At 41.1% G+C, this 18,285-nt stretch overlaps 1 protein-coding gene across 1 annotated transcript in view; it reads left to right on the plus strand.

Moving 5' to 3' along the window:
* The first annotated feature begins 372 nt into the window (after positions 1-372).
* The window catches only part of LOC135506652 (storkhead-box protein 2-like), a 49,102-nt gene continuing 31,189 nt past the window's right edge, over positions 373-18,285 (plus strand). The window contains exon 1 of the mRNA XM_064925971.1: positions 373-1,763. Within this exon, the coding sequence (XP_064782043.1) occupies positions 1,580-1,763 (184 nt within the window). The 5' untranslated portion in view covers positions 373-1,579. The remainder of the gene's footprint in view (positions 1,764-18,285) is intronic.

Genomic DNA, 18,285 nt, shown 5'->3' on the forward strand with positions numbered 1-18,285 from the left:
TCCACAATTAGCATGGGACATGTCTCAAGAGGGTAGCGAAGGAGATGGTCTCATGCTTATCCTGCCCCCTTTCCTGCAGTGGCACTGCACAGCTGAGAGAGAGAGAGTTTAGAGAGGGATGGAGAGCAAGAGTGAGGGGGGTGGTTAAAAAAAAACCTCAGCCAGAGGCTCTCATCATTAGTACCTTAATAAATTGCTTGCAGGACACATGTGGCTGCTGCATTTTTGTGTGTGTGGATGTTATTTTCTTTCTTCTCCACTATACTTGTGTCCTCGGTCTCTCTCTCTCTCACTCGCTCCCCCTACCCCTCCCCTTGTCTCAGTCACCCAGACACAGACACACGCATGCTCACGCAGAATCTCGCACAGTGGGCAGGCACGCACACACACACCCTTTCTTGAGGTTCTGGGAGCAGTGGCAGCTGCGGTGGTTACCGTTGAAAGACATTGGCCGTTGACTGGAGTTAGCTGTATAGCCCTGTCGGTTGAATGAATGGATGCTCCAACGAGCCTTTTAGGATTGGATTCTCGTATTGGATTTTCACGAGAGAGGAGGAGGATATCTATTCTGGGATTTGTTTTATTTCTATGCGCTCCATCTTTTTTTTTCTCCCCACCCTTTCTCGGTGTGGTGTGGTGTCGTCGAGGACGAGCGGGTCTTGCGCGGTGGATTTGGCCTCCGCTACACTCTGCAATCTATAGAGTTTTTCTGTGGAGGTCGGGGTAAAGGGCGCTATTCTTTCTCATTTTTTCCTCAAAGGGGGGGCTCTTTTGTTTTCCGGGGCTCGGCCGAGCGAGCCCTATAGTTCCCATGGTGAATTGAGCTATTGAGGAGAAGAGCCTCGACAGCTAAACTGCCGATTCTCTACCCCTCTCTTCCCCCTCCTCCACAAAACAACTCCATTCACCTGAATCAACCCCCCTCCAACCTTCCTTTCCCACACCTCCATCTCTCCTCGCCATCCTCTCTCCTTGCCTCCCATGCCCCATTTCCTTCATCCTTACCCCTGCCACCCCTCCCCTCCCGCAGCATAGCGGCTACGTAATGTGCCTCCCGACGCATGCGAACAGGGATGCTACAAATGGTGGTTTGGACTGATCGCTGACATAAAAAAAGGGTGATGCCTCGCGCAACCAGCACCGCCTCCGCCGCAATGGATCAGCCTGGGAAAACGCAGCAGATGCCAATCCACCGCAGTCTGGATTGAGGGGCGGCTGTAGTAGTTTGCCTGTGAATGAGAAAACGTGCGTGTGTGTGTATGCAAGCGTGCACGCTGGTCCTCCGTCATGTCTCTCGCCTGATCCCTTGCACCGGGCATCCATGATGATTTTTTAATTTATTTTTAATTTAAGGTTTATTTAACTAGGCAAGTCCGTTAAGAACAAATTCTTATTTACAATGACGGCCTACCCCGGCCAAATCCGGGCGACGCTGGGCCAATTGTGCGTCGCCCTATGGGACTCCCAATCACGGCCGGATGTGATGCAGCCTGGTGTGGGGGAGGCACTAAGCCTCTGGTCGGCCTCCCCCCGAACACAGTAGTAGCCCCGTGGCAAGCCGCTTGCCCCAGGGGTCGCTATGAAAAAGACCCGCAGCACTAATTTGCGGCGGGCCTGGCCCAGTTCGGACCTGTCCGAGCGGCTGCCGGAGCGCACCCGCTCCCGGAGCGAGAAGGACTTCCGTCTCCAGCAGAAACACCACCACACTCCCCCTCCTCCACCCCACATCTCACCAGGTCCCCCCCGGGGCTACCAAATGTCAGGTGAGTCTGACAGCACCCCCCACCACAACCACTACCATCCCTAATTCAACATCTTGTCAGATGTTGGCAAGCATGTGTGAAGTTGTACGTGAGGATTAGTAAGGTCTTGGTTTCTTCCAAGATCACATTTTTTCCAAGGCTACTATTGGGTTTCTATGGATATGGAATATGTGATGACAAAGGGTTGAGTTTGTGAGTGTCTGTGTTCTGTAATGCTTGTGAAATAAAAAATAAAAAAGTTTAAGTGACATAGTAAAAGGGTAAAGACAATATTGGAATTGAATGGTCCCAGGCAAGGATATTGCATCACTGCGGTTTGGTTATTTATGAATTAAAACGGTAATATTAGGATTTTAGTACAACCAAGGGCTAAAATAGTAAGAAATGGGATGTTGTTGGAGCTACAGCTTTGAAACCCTCCCATCACAGATTTTTCTTTCCCCTTGAATCATGGGTTGAGGTGTGAGTGATCTGCATATCCATATAGCATGCACATTTCTGTGAGATGCTTGTCCATCTGGTACTGTTGTGTGAAGTGTCAGATAGGACTGTGAAATGGGGTATAATCAATAATGTAGTTCATGGTCTATGTTTTTAATGACACCATGGTACGTCTTAAAGGGATATTTCACATTGCTTCTGTTTAAACAGCCAATCTAAAAAAACAAACATTTTCGGATGAAAATAATCTCTCCCGTTTAGCATATTTTCAATTTAATGTAGAAGTCATCTCAAAATAATTTAAAACCAAATAATTGTTGTGCAATATAATTCATTATATAGATGTTTTTGGCATGAAATATAAAAACATTCTAACCTTGGAGTTTGACTTTCATTGGCGTGACTTGTTTAAATTGTGATGTTTCATGAGACTAACTAGCTACATGATCTCCTTGCTTGACTGCTTGACAAGCTAGCTAATTTATTAGCCAACATCAGCAACCTGTACTGAACAAAAATATAAACGCAACATGTAAAGTGTTGCTCCCATGTTTCATGAGCTGAAGTAAAAGATCACAGAAATGTTCCAAAAAGCTAATTTCTTTCATATGTTGTGCACAAATTTGTTTACATCCCTGTTAGTGACCATTTCTCCTTTGCCAAGATAATCCATCCACCTGACAGGTGTGGAATATCAAGAAGCTGATTAAACAGCGTGATCGTTACACAGGTGAACCTTGTGCTGGGGACAAATATGCAGTTTTGTCACAATACCACAGATGTTTCAAGTTTTGAGGACGCATGCTGAGTGCATGAATGTCCACCAGAGCTTTTGCCAGAATGCTAATTTCTCTACCATAATCTGAATCCAAGGTTGTTTAAGAGAATTTGGCAGTATGTCCAACCAGCCCCACAACCGCAGACCACATGTAACCATGCCAGCCCAAGAACTCCACATCCGGCTTCTTCATCTACAGGATTGTCTGAGACCAGCCACCTGGACAACTGATGAAACTGTGGGTTTGCACAACCAAATAATTTCTGCAGGGAAGCTCATCTGCATGCTCATCATCCTCACCAGGGTCTTGACCTGACTGCAGTTTGGCGTTGTAATCGACTTCAGTGGGAAAATGCTCACCTTCGATGGCCACTGGCATGCTGGAGAAGTGTGTTCTTCACGGACGAATCCCGGTTTCAACTGTACTGGGGAGATGGCAGACAGCATGTATGGCATCGTGTGGGCAAGAAGTTTGCTGATGTCAACATTGCGAACAGAGTGCCCTGTGTTGCTGTGGGATTATGGTATGGGCAGGCATAAACTATAAACAATGAATACAATAGCATTTTATTGATGTCAAGTTGAATGCACAGAGATACCGTAACAAGATCATGAAGCCCATTGTCGTGCCATTCATCCGCCGCCATCACCTCATGTTTCAGCATGACCTGGAAGCTGAAAATGTCCCACTTTTTCCATGGTCTGTACAGTATACTCACCAGACATGTCACCCATTGAGCACATTTGGGATGCTCTGGATCGATTACAACTGTACCCTATATGAATGCTTCGTTCTTACCTTCCTTGAAGTAATCACAGACGTGAATTGGTTGGATCTGTGAAAGTAATAGGATGGTACCTTGCTTACAGCTACTTGTGTGTGTACCTCCAGAAAACAAGAAAGGAAGGATGCATTTCTAAATTATTGAAAGAAGTTCCTGGTGGTTCCTGTCCACTAAGCAAAATATAGTTGACAATACAATAAAAAGGCATCTTTGTCTGACATTTAAGCCACGTTCATTTTCAGTTATATGTGAAATAGTTTAAAATACAGTTGAAGTCGGAAGTTTACATACACCTTAGCCAAATTCATTTAAACTCGGTTTTTCCACAATTCCTGGCATTTAATCCTAGTAAAAATTCCCTGTCTTAGGTCAGTTAGCATCACCACTTTTATTTTAAGAATGTGAAATATCCGAATAATAGTAGAGAAGGATTTATTTTATATTTTATTTCTTTCATCACATTCCCAGTTGGTCAGAAGTTACATACACTCATTTAGTATTTGGTAGAATTGTCTTTAGATTGTTTAACTTGGGTCAAAGATTTCAGGTAGACTTCCACAAGATTCACACAATAAGTTGGCTGAATTTTGGCCCATTCCTCCTGACAGAGCTGGTGTAACTTGAGTCAGGTTTGTAGGCCTCCTTGCCCACACACGCTGTTTCTGTTCTGCCCACAAATTTTCTATAGGATTGAGGTCAGGGCTTTCTGATGGCCACTCTAATACCTTGACGTTGTTGTCCTTAAGCCATTTTGCCACAACTTTGAAAGTATGCTTGGGGTCATTGTCCCATTTGGAAGACCCATTTGTGACCAAGCTTTAACTTTGTGACTGATGTCTTGAGATGTTGCTTCAATATATTCACATAATTTTCCTCCTCATGATGGCATCTGTTTTGTGAAGTGCACCAGTCCCTCCTGCAGCAAAGCACCCCATAACATGATGCTGCCACCCCCGTTCTTCACGGTTGGGAATGGTGTTCTTCAGCTTGCAAGCCTCTCCCTTTTTCCTCCAAACATAACAATGGTCATTATGGCCAAATAGTTATATTTTTGTTTCATCAAACCAGAGGACATTTATCCAAAAAGTATGATCTTTGTCCCCATGCGTGGTCCCATGGTGTTTATACTATTGTTTGTACAGATGAATGTGATACCTTCAGGCGTTTGGAAATTGCTCCCAAGGATGAACCAAACTTGTGAAGGTCTACCATTTTCTTCTGAGGTCTTGGCTGGTTTCTTTTGATTTTCCCATGATGTCAAGCGTAGAGGCACTGAGTTTGATGGTAGGCCTTGAAATACATTCAACTTTAGATAGAATAACGTATGGAAAATGTATTATTGCACTTCTGTTATCATTTTAAAAGCTTCTGAACTGGCAGTAATCATGTTCAATGGGTCAAATCAAGGCCAGTCCATTTGGGACTAAGTGGACCAAGCATTGATAACTATTTTTGGTCCAAATCAAGGCCAGCCCAAAAATCAACGGCCCAATAAAGGCCAGGGTGGACCAACTTAATTTCAACCATTTATCAATTTACATGGACGTCCTGCGTCAGTCTGTACTCACTTGATGGGTGTGTAGATGGGTGGTCTGTAGAAAAAGACAGCCAAACCAGCAATTAGGTTGGTGAAAATAAGTCATTTGTAGGGATCAACTTTGAATCTCATTGGATAGTACTTGAATAATTAATGACATGTAACAGGATGAATTTTAATAAGTGACACATGATAATCAGCCTTTACTCACAGAAATTCACTTACATTTTTAGAGAATCATAACTTTGACAGGGTTTCTCCACCCATCAACTGATTGTTAGCTGATTCAGAATTTGAAAAGTACACAAAATCATAGAGGAAATAAGAACTTTACTAGTCCCATTTTCTATGGGATCAAAGTGATTTACATTTGTGGAAAGTGATGTATTATTTGGATTGGTGATTCACATTTGCGAATACATTTGGCTTGATATTGATCCCATAATTTTCACCCACTCTATTAGTCTTATGTACAGGATGCGCATGGTATTCACCGTCCAACGGAATGCTTACTAGCAGGTTCTTTCTCGTCAATGCAAAAACAATAATAAAAGATAAGAATACAAACGTAAAGTAAATGGCTCAGTATTTTAGCAGAAGTATAGTACAGGAAGGCACAATTTATAGTACAATATTTACACAGGTTTTGGGGATTGGGGGACAAGTGCTAAAAGTTTGCAGTATTTAGCAATAATAATACGAGTCTGGTAGCAGCAGTTGTGATGTGTGTGTATAACATGAATGTGTCTGTGTGGGTGGGTGGGTGAGTGCGTGTGTGCTAAGGTGCGGCGAGTTAGTGCAGGTGGTCAGTCCAGTTCAAGTGTTCAGCAGTCTGATGGCTTGTAGATAGAAACTGTCTCGGAGCTTGTTGGTGTCAGACCTCATGCTCCGATACCGTTTACCCGACGTTAAGGGAGTAAACAGCTCATAGCTGGAGTGTGTGGGGTCCTCGATGCTGCATGACTTTCTCAGGCACCGCTTTGAGTAGATGTCCTGGATGGGTGGAAGCACGGTCCCACTGATGTACTTGGACGTCTTCACCACCTGCTGGAGGGCCTTGCAGTCGTAGACAAAGCAATTCCCGTACCAGAACATGATGCAACCGTTCAGGATGCTCTCAATGGTGCAGTGGTAGTATTTGGAGAGAACCGGGAGTGGCATGCCAAATTTATTCAGCCCACTTAGGAAGTAGAGGCACTGTTGCGCCCTCTTGACAAGAGTGGTGGTGTTGGTCCATGTCAAGTCCTCTGTGATGTGGACACAGAGGAACTTAAAACTGATGACTCTATCTACTGCAGTCTCGTTGATGGGGATCGGCCCATGGTCGCTGCTTCCTGAGGTCAACAATCAACTCCTTTTTTATGTTGTTGAGGGAGAGGTTGTTGTCCTGGCACCACAATGCCAGTTCATTTACCACTTCCTTATAGGCTGACTTGTGGTTGTTGGTTATCAGGCCTACAACCGTGGTGTCATCAGCAAACTTGATGATGGAGTTGGTGTCGTGCAAAGCCACGCAGTTGTGGGTGAACAGGGAGTACAGCAGAGGGCTGAGGACACTCCCCTGGGGGGGCCCTGTGTAACATGTCACACATTAAGTTGCATGAACTTACTCTGTGTGCAATAATAAGTGTTTGAAAAGATTTTTTTGAATGCCTACCTCATATCTGTACCCCACACATACAATTATATGTAAGGTCCCTCAGTCAACCAGTGAATTTCGAACACAGATTCAACCACAAAGACCATGAAGCTTTTCCAATGCCTCACAAAAAAGGGTAAAATGGGTAAAAAAACAGACATTGTGCTCAAATGGATATTCAATGAAGTTATTAATTACACTTTTGATGGTGTATCAATATACACCCAGTCACTCAGTTGCCAGAGAGGAAGGAAACCATTCAGGGATTTCACAATGAGGCTAATGGTGACTTTAGAACAGTTAGAGTTTAATGGAGAAAACTGAGGATGGATCAACAACATTGTAGTTACTCCACAATACTAATCTAAATGACAGAGTGAAAAGAACATGCATTCTGTTTGCAATAAGGCATTTAAGTTAAATGGCTATAACAATTGCTAAGAAAGGAACTTTATGCTCTGAATACAAAGCGTTATGTTTGGGGCAAATCTAACATAACACATCACTGAGTACCACTTCATTTTTCAAGCATGGTGGTGGCTGCATCATGTTATGGGTATGTTTGTCATTGGCAGGGATTAGGGTAGTTCTTTAGGATAAAAAATAAATGTAATAGAGCTAAGAACAGGCAAAATCCTAAAGGAAAACCTGGTTCATTCTGCTTTCCAGCACACACTGGAAGAACAAATTCACCTTTCAGCAGAACAATAACCTAAAACACAAGGCCAAATATACACTGAAGTTGCTTACCAAGATGACGACATTGAATGCTCCTGAGTGGCCTAGTTACAGTTTTGACTTAAATGGCAAGACTTGAAAATGGCTGTCTATAGCAATGATCAATAACCAATTTAACACATCTTGTAGAATTTTGTAAATTATAATCTGCAAATATTGTACAATCCAGGTGTGCAAAGCTCTTAGACCTACCCAGAAAGACTCACAGCTGTAATCGCTGTCAAAGGTGAATCTAACATGTATTGAATCTAACATGTTAATGAGATGTTTCTGTATACATTTTTTTCATACATATGCAAATATTTCTAAAGTGTATTTAATCAATTTTGAATTCAGGCTGTAACACAATTCAATTTTGACTAAGTCAAGGGGTATGCATATTTTCTGAATGCACTGCAGAAGCAGATGTGCTTGAAATCTAGCAAACAGATTCTAAAATTTGTTTGTCTTTGTGAAGTAGAGCTGGGCCTGGTTCCCCAAAAGCATCTGAAGGCTAAATGTTATTTCTGGCTCAATTCTTGGCTAGGACCATGTGGACCTGGGCCCCAGCTGCAGTTGAGGCGTGGGTAGAGAAATCAGGCCACGGTAGTGCTGCGGTGTTAGCCAGCCCTCTATGTAGTAATACGTATAGAGGAGAGAGAGGAGGCTGCGCATGAGTAAGCCCTTGTTCCCTGCCTCCAGTCAGCTGTTTGAGTTGTAGAAAATCAGTCAGCCACTAAGATGATGCCTCTTAAGCCTTTGGAACTGGTACTGTATATCTCTCTTTCTCTCACTCACTCACTCACTCACTCACTCACTCACTCACTCACTCACTCACTCACTCACTCACTCACTCACTCACTTCGGGCCAAATCCTAATTACAGTTACGTGCAACTCGAACGTTCATTCAAATATTCAGTATACAGTATATCAATGAAGGATTTGTGTGACAGTTTGAGCTACTCATCTCGTTGTCTCGCTCCACATTCATATACTTGAACGAGGATAAAAAATAATCACCCTCATTCTGGCCATCCCAGATGCTGACATCACTGACTAACCTCTGTAGGATTTCTTCAGGATGATTGTATTAAGGGTAGCAGAGAGGAGCTTGAGAGATGGAAGCACTAATGGCTCTCTCTTCTCTGCATTCTTCAAACATGGACTGTACACAGGTAGCAGAGTTATCATTGTTGATGTTCTTATTAATGACAATGCAAAAACCCAGTTGTTACTGTACAAATTAATTATTTTGCTTTTACGAGAAGCTGTAAATTCTAGATGACATCAGAAAAATGAAGGAAATTTGGTAAAATGTGACAGATGAATAATAGTAAAACTGGTGTCCTGTCAGGCAAGAATAAATTATTGAATGCAAAGCTTAACTGCCCTGTTTTCGTCATTGGACCTGTGATAGCCTCAATAACCAGGTTTCCATCCAACCATTTCATGTGGATGAATTACCTGACACTTGAAAAAAGTCACGATGGGCTGATGGAAACAACAGGAAATGCCGGTACAATTTATAAATGTCGACAGAATTTTTTTGGTTCGACATGATGGGGTCTTTTTGGTATGTAAATGGAAGTGTAGCTAATATTTTTTTAGCTAAGATATTTTTGTTCTACCAGTTTTCATCACTAGCTACGTTTCCATCCACAAAAAGATATGTGCATTTACCAGCAGTGGTGGGTTTCCATCAAACTGCCTCGTGAATAGCAAGCTGTGTGTAATGACTTATATACTTTGTCCTATAACGTTTAATTGATCAAATAAAAAACAGAATTTCTTTGTTTTATTCTGTCAATGGTTTTGCCACAAAAAGCCTTGCGATAAATGTCAAATTTGCCCACCCTAGTCTTGGCACTTTTATTTTATTTTTTAATTTTAGCTTTATTTTATTTCAATGACGGCCTAGGAACAGTGCCTGTTCAGGGGCAGAACGACAGATTTGTACCTTGTCAGCTTGGGGATTTGAACATGAAACCTTTTGGTTACTTGCACTCACTGAATGAACACACTGAATGAACACTTATTTTAACTTAATATAATACATCAATAAAATCAATTTAGCCTCAAATAAATAATGAAATATGTTCAATATGGTTTAAATAATGCAAAAACAAAGTGTTGGACAAGAAAGTAAAAGTGCAATATGTGCCATGTCAGAAAGCTAACGTTTAAGTTCCTTGCTCAGAACATGAGAACATATGAAAGCTGGTACTGTACTGTACTGCAGCGCCAGATGTGCCACCAGAGACCCTGGGTTCGTGCCCAGGTTCTGTCGTAACCAGCCGCGACTGGGAGGTCCATGGGGCGACGCACAATTGCATAGCGTCGTCCGGGTTAGGGAGGGTTTGGCCAGTAGGGATATCCTTGTCTCATCGTGCACCAACGACTCCTGTGGCGGGCCGGGCGCAGTGCACGCTAACCAAGGTTGCCAGGTGCACGGTGTTTCCTCCGACACATTGGTGCGGCTGGGTTGGATGCGTGCTGTAAGCAGTTAGGTTAGGTTAGGTTGGGTTGTGTATCGGAGGATGCATGACTTTCAACCTTTGTCTCTCCCGAGCCCGTACGGGAGTTGTAGCAATGAGACAAGATAGTAGCAATTGGATACCATGAAAAAGGGGGTAAAATTCCCCCCAAAAATGTAGGTTGTAGGAATTGTAAGACTATTTCATATATTGGATGTTCTTATAGGCACTTTAGTATTGCCAGTGTAACAGTATAGCTTCCTCTCCTCGCTCCTACCTGGCATCAAACAAGGAAAACATCGACAACAACCAACGTTCGCCATGCAGAGCAAGGGGCACAACTACTCCAAGTCTCAGAGCGAGTGACGTTTGAAAAGCTATTAGCGCGCTCCCCGCGAACGAGCTAGCCATTTCGCATCACATCGTTACACCAGCCTAATCGCGGGAGTTGATAGGCTTGAATTCATTAACAGCAGAGCTGCTGGCAAAATGCACTAAAGTGCTGTTTGGATGAATGCTTATGAGCCTGCCGGTGCCCACCATCGCTCAGTCAGACTGCTCTGTGAAATCATAGACTTAATTATATCATAATAACACACAGAAATATGAGCCTTAGGTCATTAATATGGTCAAATCCGTGAAACTATCATCTCGAAAACAAAACATTTATTCTTTCAGTGAAATACGGACCTGTTCCGTATTTTATCTTAATGGGTGGCATCCATCAGTCTAAATATTCCTGTTACATTGCTCAACCTTCAATGTTATGCAGGGTAGCCTAGTGGTTAGAGCGTTGGACTAGAGTGTTGGACTAGTAACCGGAAGGTTGCGAGTTCAAACCCCCGAGCTGACAAGGTACAAATCTGTCGTTCTGCCCCTGAACAGGCAGTTAACCCACTGTTCCCAGGCCGTCATTGAAAATAAGAATTTGTTCTTAACTGACTTGCCTGGTTAAATAAAGGTAAAATTAAATAAATAATTACGTACAATTCTGGCAAATTAGTTCGCAATGAGCCAGGCTGCCCAAACTGTTGCATAGACTCTGCGTGCAATGAACGCAAGAGAAGTGACACAATTTCACGTGGTTAATATTTCCTGCTAACCTGGATTTCTTTTAGCTAAATATGCAGGTTTAAAAATATTTACTTCTGTGTATTGATTTTAAGAAAGGCATTGATGTTTATGGTTAGGTACAAATGCGCACTGCACTGATTTATATGCAACGCAGTGATTATGATTGATTAAGTTTAATGCTAGCTAGCAACTTACCTTGGATTTTTACTGCATTCGCGTAACAGGCGGGTTCTTCGTGAGGCAGGTGGTTAGAGCGTTGGACTAGTAACCGGAAGGTTGCAAGATTGAATCCCTAAGCTGACAAGGTAAAAATCTGTCGTTCTGCTCCTGAACAGGCAGTTAACCCACTGTTCCTAGGCTGTCATTGAAAATAAGAATTTGTTCTTAACTGACTTGCCTAGTTTTAAAGCTAAAATATATATATATATATATATATATATATATATATATATATATATATATATATATATATATATATATATATATATATATATATATATATATATATATATATATATATATATATATATATATATATATATATATATATATATATATATATATATATATATATATGTATATATATATATATATGTATATATATATATGTATATATATATATGTATACTATAATATATGTATATATATATATATATACATATATATATATATACATTTTTTTTTAGCTTTATTGAACTATATACAGTGCCTTGCGAAAGTATTCGGCCCCCTTGAACTTTGCGACCTTTTGCCACATTTCAGGCTTCAAACATAAAGATATAAAACTGTATTTTTTTGTGAAGAATCAACAACAAGTGGGACACAATCATGAAGTGGAACGACATTTATTGGATATTTCAAACTTTTTTAACAAATCAAAAACTGAAAAATTGGGCGTGCAAAATTATTCAGCCCCTTTTACTTTCAGTGCAGCAAACTCTCTCCAGAAGTTCAGTGAGGATCTCTGAATTATCCAATGTTGACCTAAATGACTAATGATGATAAATACAATCCACCTGTGTGTAATCAAGTCTCCGTATAAATGCACCTGCACTGTGATAGTCTCAGAGGTCAGTTAAAAGCGCAGAGAGCATCATGAAGAACAAGGAACACACCAGGCAGGTCCGAGATACTGTTGTGAAGAAGTTTAAAGCCGGATTTGGATACAAAAAGATTTCCCAAGCTTTAAACATCCCAAGGAGCACTGTGCAAGCGATAATATTGAAATGGAAGGAGTATCAGACCACTGCAAATCTACCAAGACCTGGCCGTCCCTCTAAACTTTCAGCTCATACAAGGAGAAGACTGATCAGAGATGCAGCCAAGAGGCCCATGATCACTCTGGATAAACTGCAGAGATCTACAGCTGAGGTGGGAGACTCTGTCCATAGGACAACAATCAGTCGTATATTGCACAAATCTGGCCTTTATGGAAGAGTGGCAAGAAGAAAGCCATTTCTTAAAGATATCCATAAAAAGTGTCATTTAAAGTTTGCCACAAGCCACCTGGGAGACACACCAAACATGTGGAAGAAGGTGCTCTGGTCAGATGAAACCAAAATTGAACTTTTTGGCAACAATGCAAAACGTTATGTTTGGCGTAAAAGCAACACAGCTCATCAACCACAACACACCATCCCCACTGTCAAACATGGTGGTGGCAGCATCATGGTTTGGGCCTGCTTTTCTTCAGCAGGGACAGGGAAGATGGTTAAAATTGATGGGAAGATGGATGGAGCCAAATACAGGACCATTCTGTAAGAAAACCTGATGGAGTCTGCAAAAGACCTGAGACTGGGACGGAGATTTGTCTTCCAACAAGACAATGATCCAAAACATAAAGCAAAATCTACAATGGAATGGTTCAAAAATAAACATATCCAGGTGTTAGAATGGCCAAGTCAAAGTCCAGACCTGAATCCAATCGAGAATCTGTGGAAAGAACTGAAAACTGCTGTTCACAAATGCCCTCCATCCAACCTCACTGAGCTCGAGCTGTTTTGCAAGGAGGAATGGGAAAAAATTTCAGTCTCTCGATGTGCAAAACTGATAGACATACCCCAAGCGACTTACAGCTGTAATCGCAGCAAAAGGTGGCGCTACAAAGTATTAACTTAAGGGGGCTGAATAATTTTGCACGCCCAATTTTTCAGTTTTTGATTTGTTAAAAAAGTTTGAAATATCCAATAAATGTCGTTCCACTTCATGATTGTGTCCCACTTGTTTTTGATTCTTTACAAAAAAATACAGTTTTATATCTTTATGTTTGAAGCCTGAAATGTGGCAAAAGGTCGCAAAGTTCAAGGGGGCCGAATACTTTCGCAAGGCACTGTATATACATACATATATATATGTATGTGTGTATGTGTGTGTGTGTGTGTGTGTGTGTGTGTGTGTGTGTGTGTGTGTGTGTGTGTGTGTGTGTGTGTGTGTGTGTGTATATATATATACATATATATACATGTAGTATACCAAACATTAGGAACACCTTCCTAATATTGAGTTGCATCCTTCCCTTTTGCCATCCGAACAGGCTCAATTTGTCGGATCATGGACTCTACAAGTTGTCAAAACCGTTCCACAGGGATGCTGACTCATTTTGACTACAATGCTTCCCACAGTTGTATTTATTTGTATTTATTAGGGATCCCCATTAGCTGCTACCAATGTAGCAACTACTCTTCCTGGGGTCCAAACACATTAAGGCACTTACACATAAAATAAAATATAAAACAGTACATAATAAAACATTATTACACCACTACATATCTACAATACCTAATGTATAATACCACCATATAACAATATTACAATGTACGTGTGTGTAGAGTGCATATGCTAGCATTTGTGAGTGTACGTCTGTGTCTGTACCTGTGTGTGTGTGTGAGTCTCTTCACAGTTCCTGCTGTTCCGTAATGTGTATTTTTATCTGTTTTTAAATTGGATTCTACTTCTTGCATCAGTTACCTGATGTGGAATAGAGTTCCATGTAGTCATGCCTCTATGTAGTACTGTAGTCTGTTCTGGACTTGGAATGTGAAGAGACCGACCTCTGGTGACATATCTTGTGGGGTCTTGTGGGGTCTATGATGTGTGCTAGTAGTTGTCTGGATGTCCTTTTGGTGGTGGACCATTCTTGATACACACAGGAAACTGTTGAGCGTGAAAAACCCAGAGCGTTGCAGTTCGAAATGAACCGCTACTTCCATACCCCGCTCAAAGGTACTTAAATCTTTTGTTATGTCCATTCACCCTCTGAATGGCACACACACAATCTGTGTCTCAATTGTCGCTAGGCTTATCAACCCTTCTTTAACCTGTCTCCTCCCCTTCATCTACACTGACTGAAGTGAATTTAACAAATTACATCAATAATGGATCATAGACTAAATATTAAAGAACACCACCGTTCGCGGCAGAGTAGTGGGTGAAACCATTCACTTCAGAAAAATGTGTGATATTCATCAAGTTTCCTTTTTATTATGTGTTGTCGAATTCATAGAAATATTTACTGCCACTGTAGTAAGGTGGGCAACACGAGGGGTCTTCAGACTTTTTTGTATTTTTTCCTTGAAAGAACAGCTAGTGGGTTTTGAGTGCTTCTCCCCTATTTGAAAAGTTGGTCTGCCTGCTCTTCAGTCTGATAGAGATATATTCTGAGAGCAGATTTGTGTCTCCCTCTACATAAAAACTGTTTCAAACTGTATAACACAATAAATAGTGTCTTTTGAAAACTGGTTCATATATCCCAAGGTCAATAGCGAACCTGACTATGCATATATTTATGTTGCCGTTAATGTATTTAAAGCCTATTTTGGCAAGTTAACCACGTGTTTGCTGGCTTAGCAATATATATATATATTTTACCTTTATTTAACTAGGCAAGTCAGTTAATAACAAATTCTTATTTACAATGACGCTGGCCAAACCCTAACGACGTTGGGCCATTTGTGCGCCGCCCAATGAGACTCCCAAGCACAGCCGGTTGTGATACAGCCTGGAATTGAACCAGATCTGTAGTGACGCCTCTAGCACTGAGATGCAGTGCCGTAGACCGCTGCGCCACTCGGGAGCTAGCCATGTTAATAACGAGCTAACTAGCACCGTCAGTCAGTGCACTGTAATGTCACGCTAACGATTGCTAGCAGGTGATTTATTGGTAATTAAAGACTTCTTTATTGAACTATTAAGTGAATGTTTATTTTCTTACTACCTTAAAAGGTTTTATATAAAAATTGTTGTACTTGTGTTCTGTATTTATGGATTTATTTCACTTTAGATTGAGGGCTTGTATCATTACTGTTGCTCCTATCTAAAATATATATTGTGTCCTACCTAACCAGTGAACATGTGGCTGTGACCAGCCTGTCATCACTGGTTGATGTCTTTTACTGCAGTTATGTCTTACTGTATTTTAGTTATTTTCTAAACACAACACATTTATACTATGCAATCACTTTGTGCATTCAGTCTGATAGAGATATTCTGAGAGCAGTGAGCATGTGGCTGTGACCGTACTGTCAATGCCTGTCATCACTGTTTGATATATTTTACTACAGATAAAAAGTCAATCTGAAGTGTGGGTGTCTGTGTCTTCTGTGTGGCTATATGAAGTTGGTTACGCTCAGTGTGTATCAGTGGCGGTCGGTGCCATTTAAGATGAGGGAGGGCGATAAAAAATTGTTATGAGCATGGCCTTATTTCTATTACAGCACATTGCATGACATTCATATTCCATTCACCCAGCTCAATGTAACATTGATAGCTTTAGGCTTCTACAATGATACTCAAATTTTCCCTATAACCATCATGAGTTTGATACAACCTAGCCTATGATTGAAAGTTTACAATGTAGGTGCACAGGTCGAGAGAAATTTGAATAATCAAGGTAACAGACATCAACACATTCAACACCGCCTCGCACACTCTTGCCTGCATCTAGCTGATCTAGGGTGTAACCATTAGTCCAACAGTTGCAAACAAGAGTTTCTATTGAACAAACTCAGCTATGTTTATCCACGTTTTGTTACGTTTGCTTCCGTTTAACAAAAATACATTTAACAGAATCGGCGGCGTGAATACACAGCTGATCACACGCAGACACAGTTCGCTTTCATAACCGCCACATACAAACAGCATGATCCCTTTGATCATTGGATAGTTATTTCTCACATCTACGCGCTCACCTTTGCCCTTTGGTTCTGGACTTGAGTACACAACACATCAGCTGTCTGTGACCAGGTGAAAAAACCTTTCCAAGCCTAACCTTCATAGCATAACCACTAATTGCTACACACATCCTACATCGTTGTCACCATATTAGCTGACATCAAGTCAACATAGCTACTAAAACGAATGCCTTAGTAAACCCGCTACAATCATGCGGTGCAGTGTACAGTTAGCAAGCAGTTACACCTGCGGGCCTCGTTGGTTACCTTAACTTGGAAGAGTTCCAGTGTTGAATAGTCAGCTAGGTAACATAGCATCCTTCTCAGTTTGAACCGGACGTTTGAGTAGGCTAAACTAGCTAGCTGCATTTTCTAGCTAAGTAAGTGAAAGTGGAGGACGAAAACTAGCTGTCCTCCGGCTACACCATGGTGCTACCCTTCAGAGTGCTGTTGAGGCTACTGTGGACCTTCATTGCAAAATAGTGTGTTTTTAATAAATGATTTGGTATAGTTTTATCTAAAAAGGATACATTTTTTAATGTTTAACTCTTTAAAATTTTCTCCCCTGAGGAGCCTCCACTGGTGTGTATAAATAATAATAATATGCCATTAATTAGACACTTTCATCCTAAGTGACTCACATCCATGCGTGCTTACATCAAATGGGTGGCCCCAGCAGTTCGAACCCACTATCCTGGCATTGCAAGCACCATGCTCTACCAACTGAGCCCCAGCTGAGTCACACAGAACTCAACTGTTGCGAGCCCCTTCCCTGATAATCACCCAGGTTGAGTCCTGAAGAGTTATCAGAACTTCCATAGCTCATGCAGCATTCAAAGATTGATCTATATTTCATCCACATGTCGTTCAAGTGCATGGATCTGTGATACACCACTTTTGAAACTGGCATGTTACAAAGGGTTACAAAAACCCAGAATGAACATCACACTATTTTTATAAGAAGGTGTATAATGTCACTTGTTTTCTTATTTTGTCTTGTTATTCTCTTTTCACTTTGGTTTCCCCTCTTTTATTTCTCAATTCTGTCCTTTGTTTTGTCTTTTTTTTAATGTTGTTGGTTTTTCAAATCAAGTCTGATTTTGGTTTGACCACATTCTAAGAGTGTCAGATGAGCATTTAAAATATTCTATTGTTATCAATTAACACAATATACCCTAGAGATATTCATAAAAATGGCAGTTAATGCAATTAATGTAATTGATATCAATGCATGAAAATAAATAATATTCTTAATATCTGAATGAAATGAGTAGAACCACAATAGACAAGTATTTGTTTACACTACAGCAAACCTCAATTGACGTCAGACACATTTAATCTGAGATTATGGCGATGCCCAAAAAAGCAACCAAGGCAAAAGAGCTCAATTGGGATGCATTGTCACATCAACTGCTTGAGAGAATGTGTGTGCATTACTGGTGGGGAGCTTTGAAAACTTGTGAATGCTGAACTTGATTGTGATTGGTTACACCTCCCTTGTCTTTGCGAGGACTAGTTAATTTGGAACCGGGCTCAGAGTATTCACGCTTGGGTTTCTGAAGGCTTCTGCTTTATAATATGGTGGGATCTGGCTAAATGTGTGGTGAGTGAAGGCAGGGATATTATATAAGGGGAGAGTAGAGCTCAATTTACCCCATTCTCCCCTATAGATGATCACCTTTGTGCCTCCTCATTTATATGGATACATTCAGAGGAAGGAAATTGGGTAACATTTATTGAATGGGACACTTTTAAATGTGCCTTTAGAGGTCACGCAATTCAATACTCATCTTTAAAACAAAAACAATTTCGGTCAAAGTAATTCATATTAACAAAGGAAATAGAATAAATAACAGTACAGATGGATAGCAATAAAAACTGTACCATAAAGGCAAATAATTAATTGGA

The sequence above is a fragment of the Oncorhynchus masou genome, chromosome 20 (genome assembly GCF_036934945.1).
Source record: "Oncorhynchus masou masou isolate Uvic2021 chromosome 20, UVic_Omas_1.1, whole genome shotgun sequence".
Taxonomy (NCBI): Eukaryota; Metazoa; Chordata; class Actinopteri; order Salmoniformes; family Salmonidae; genus Oncorhynchus; species Oncorhynchus masou.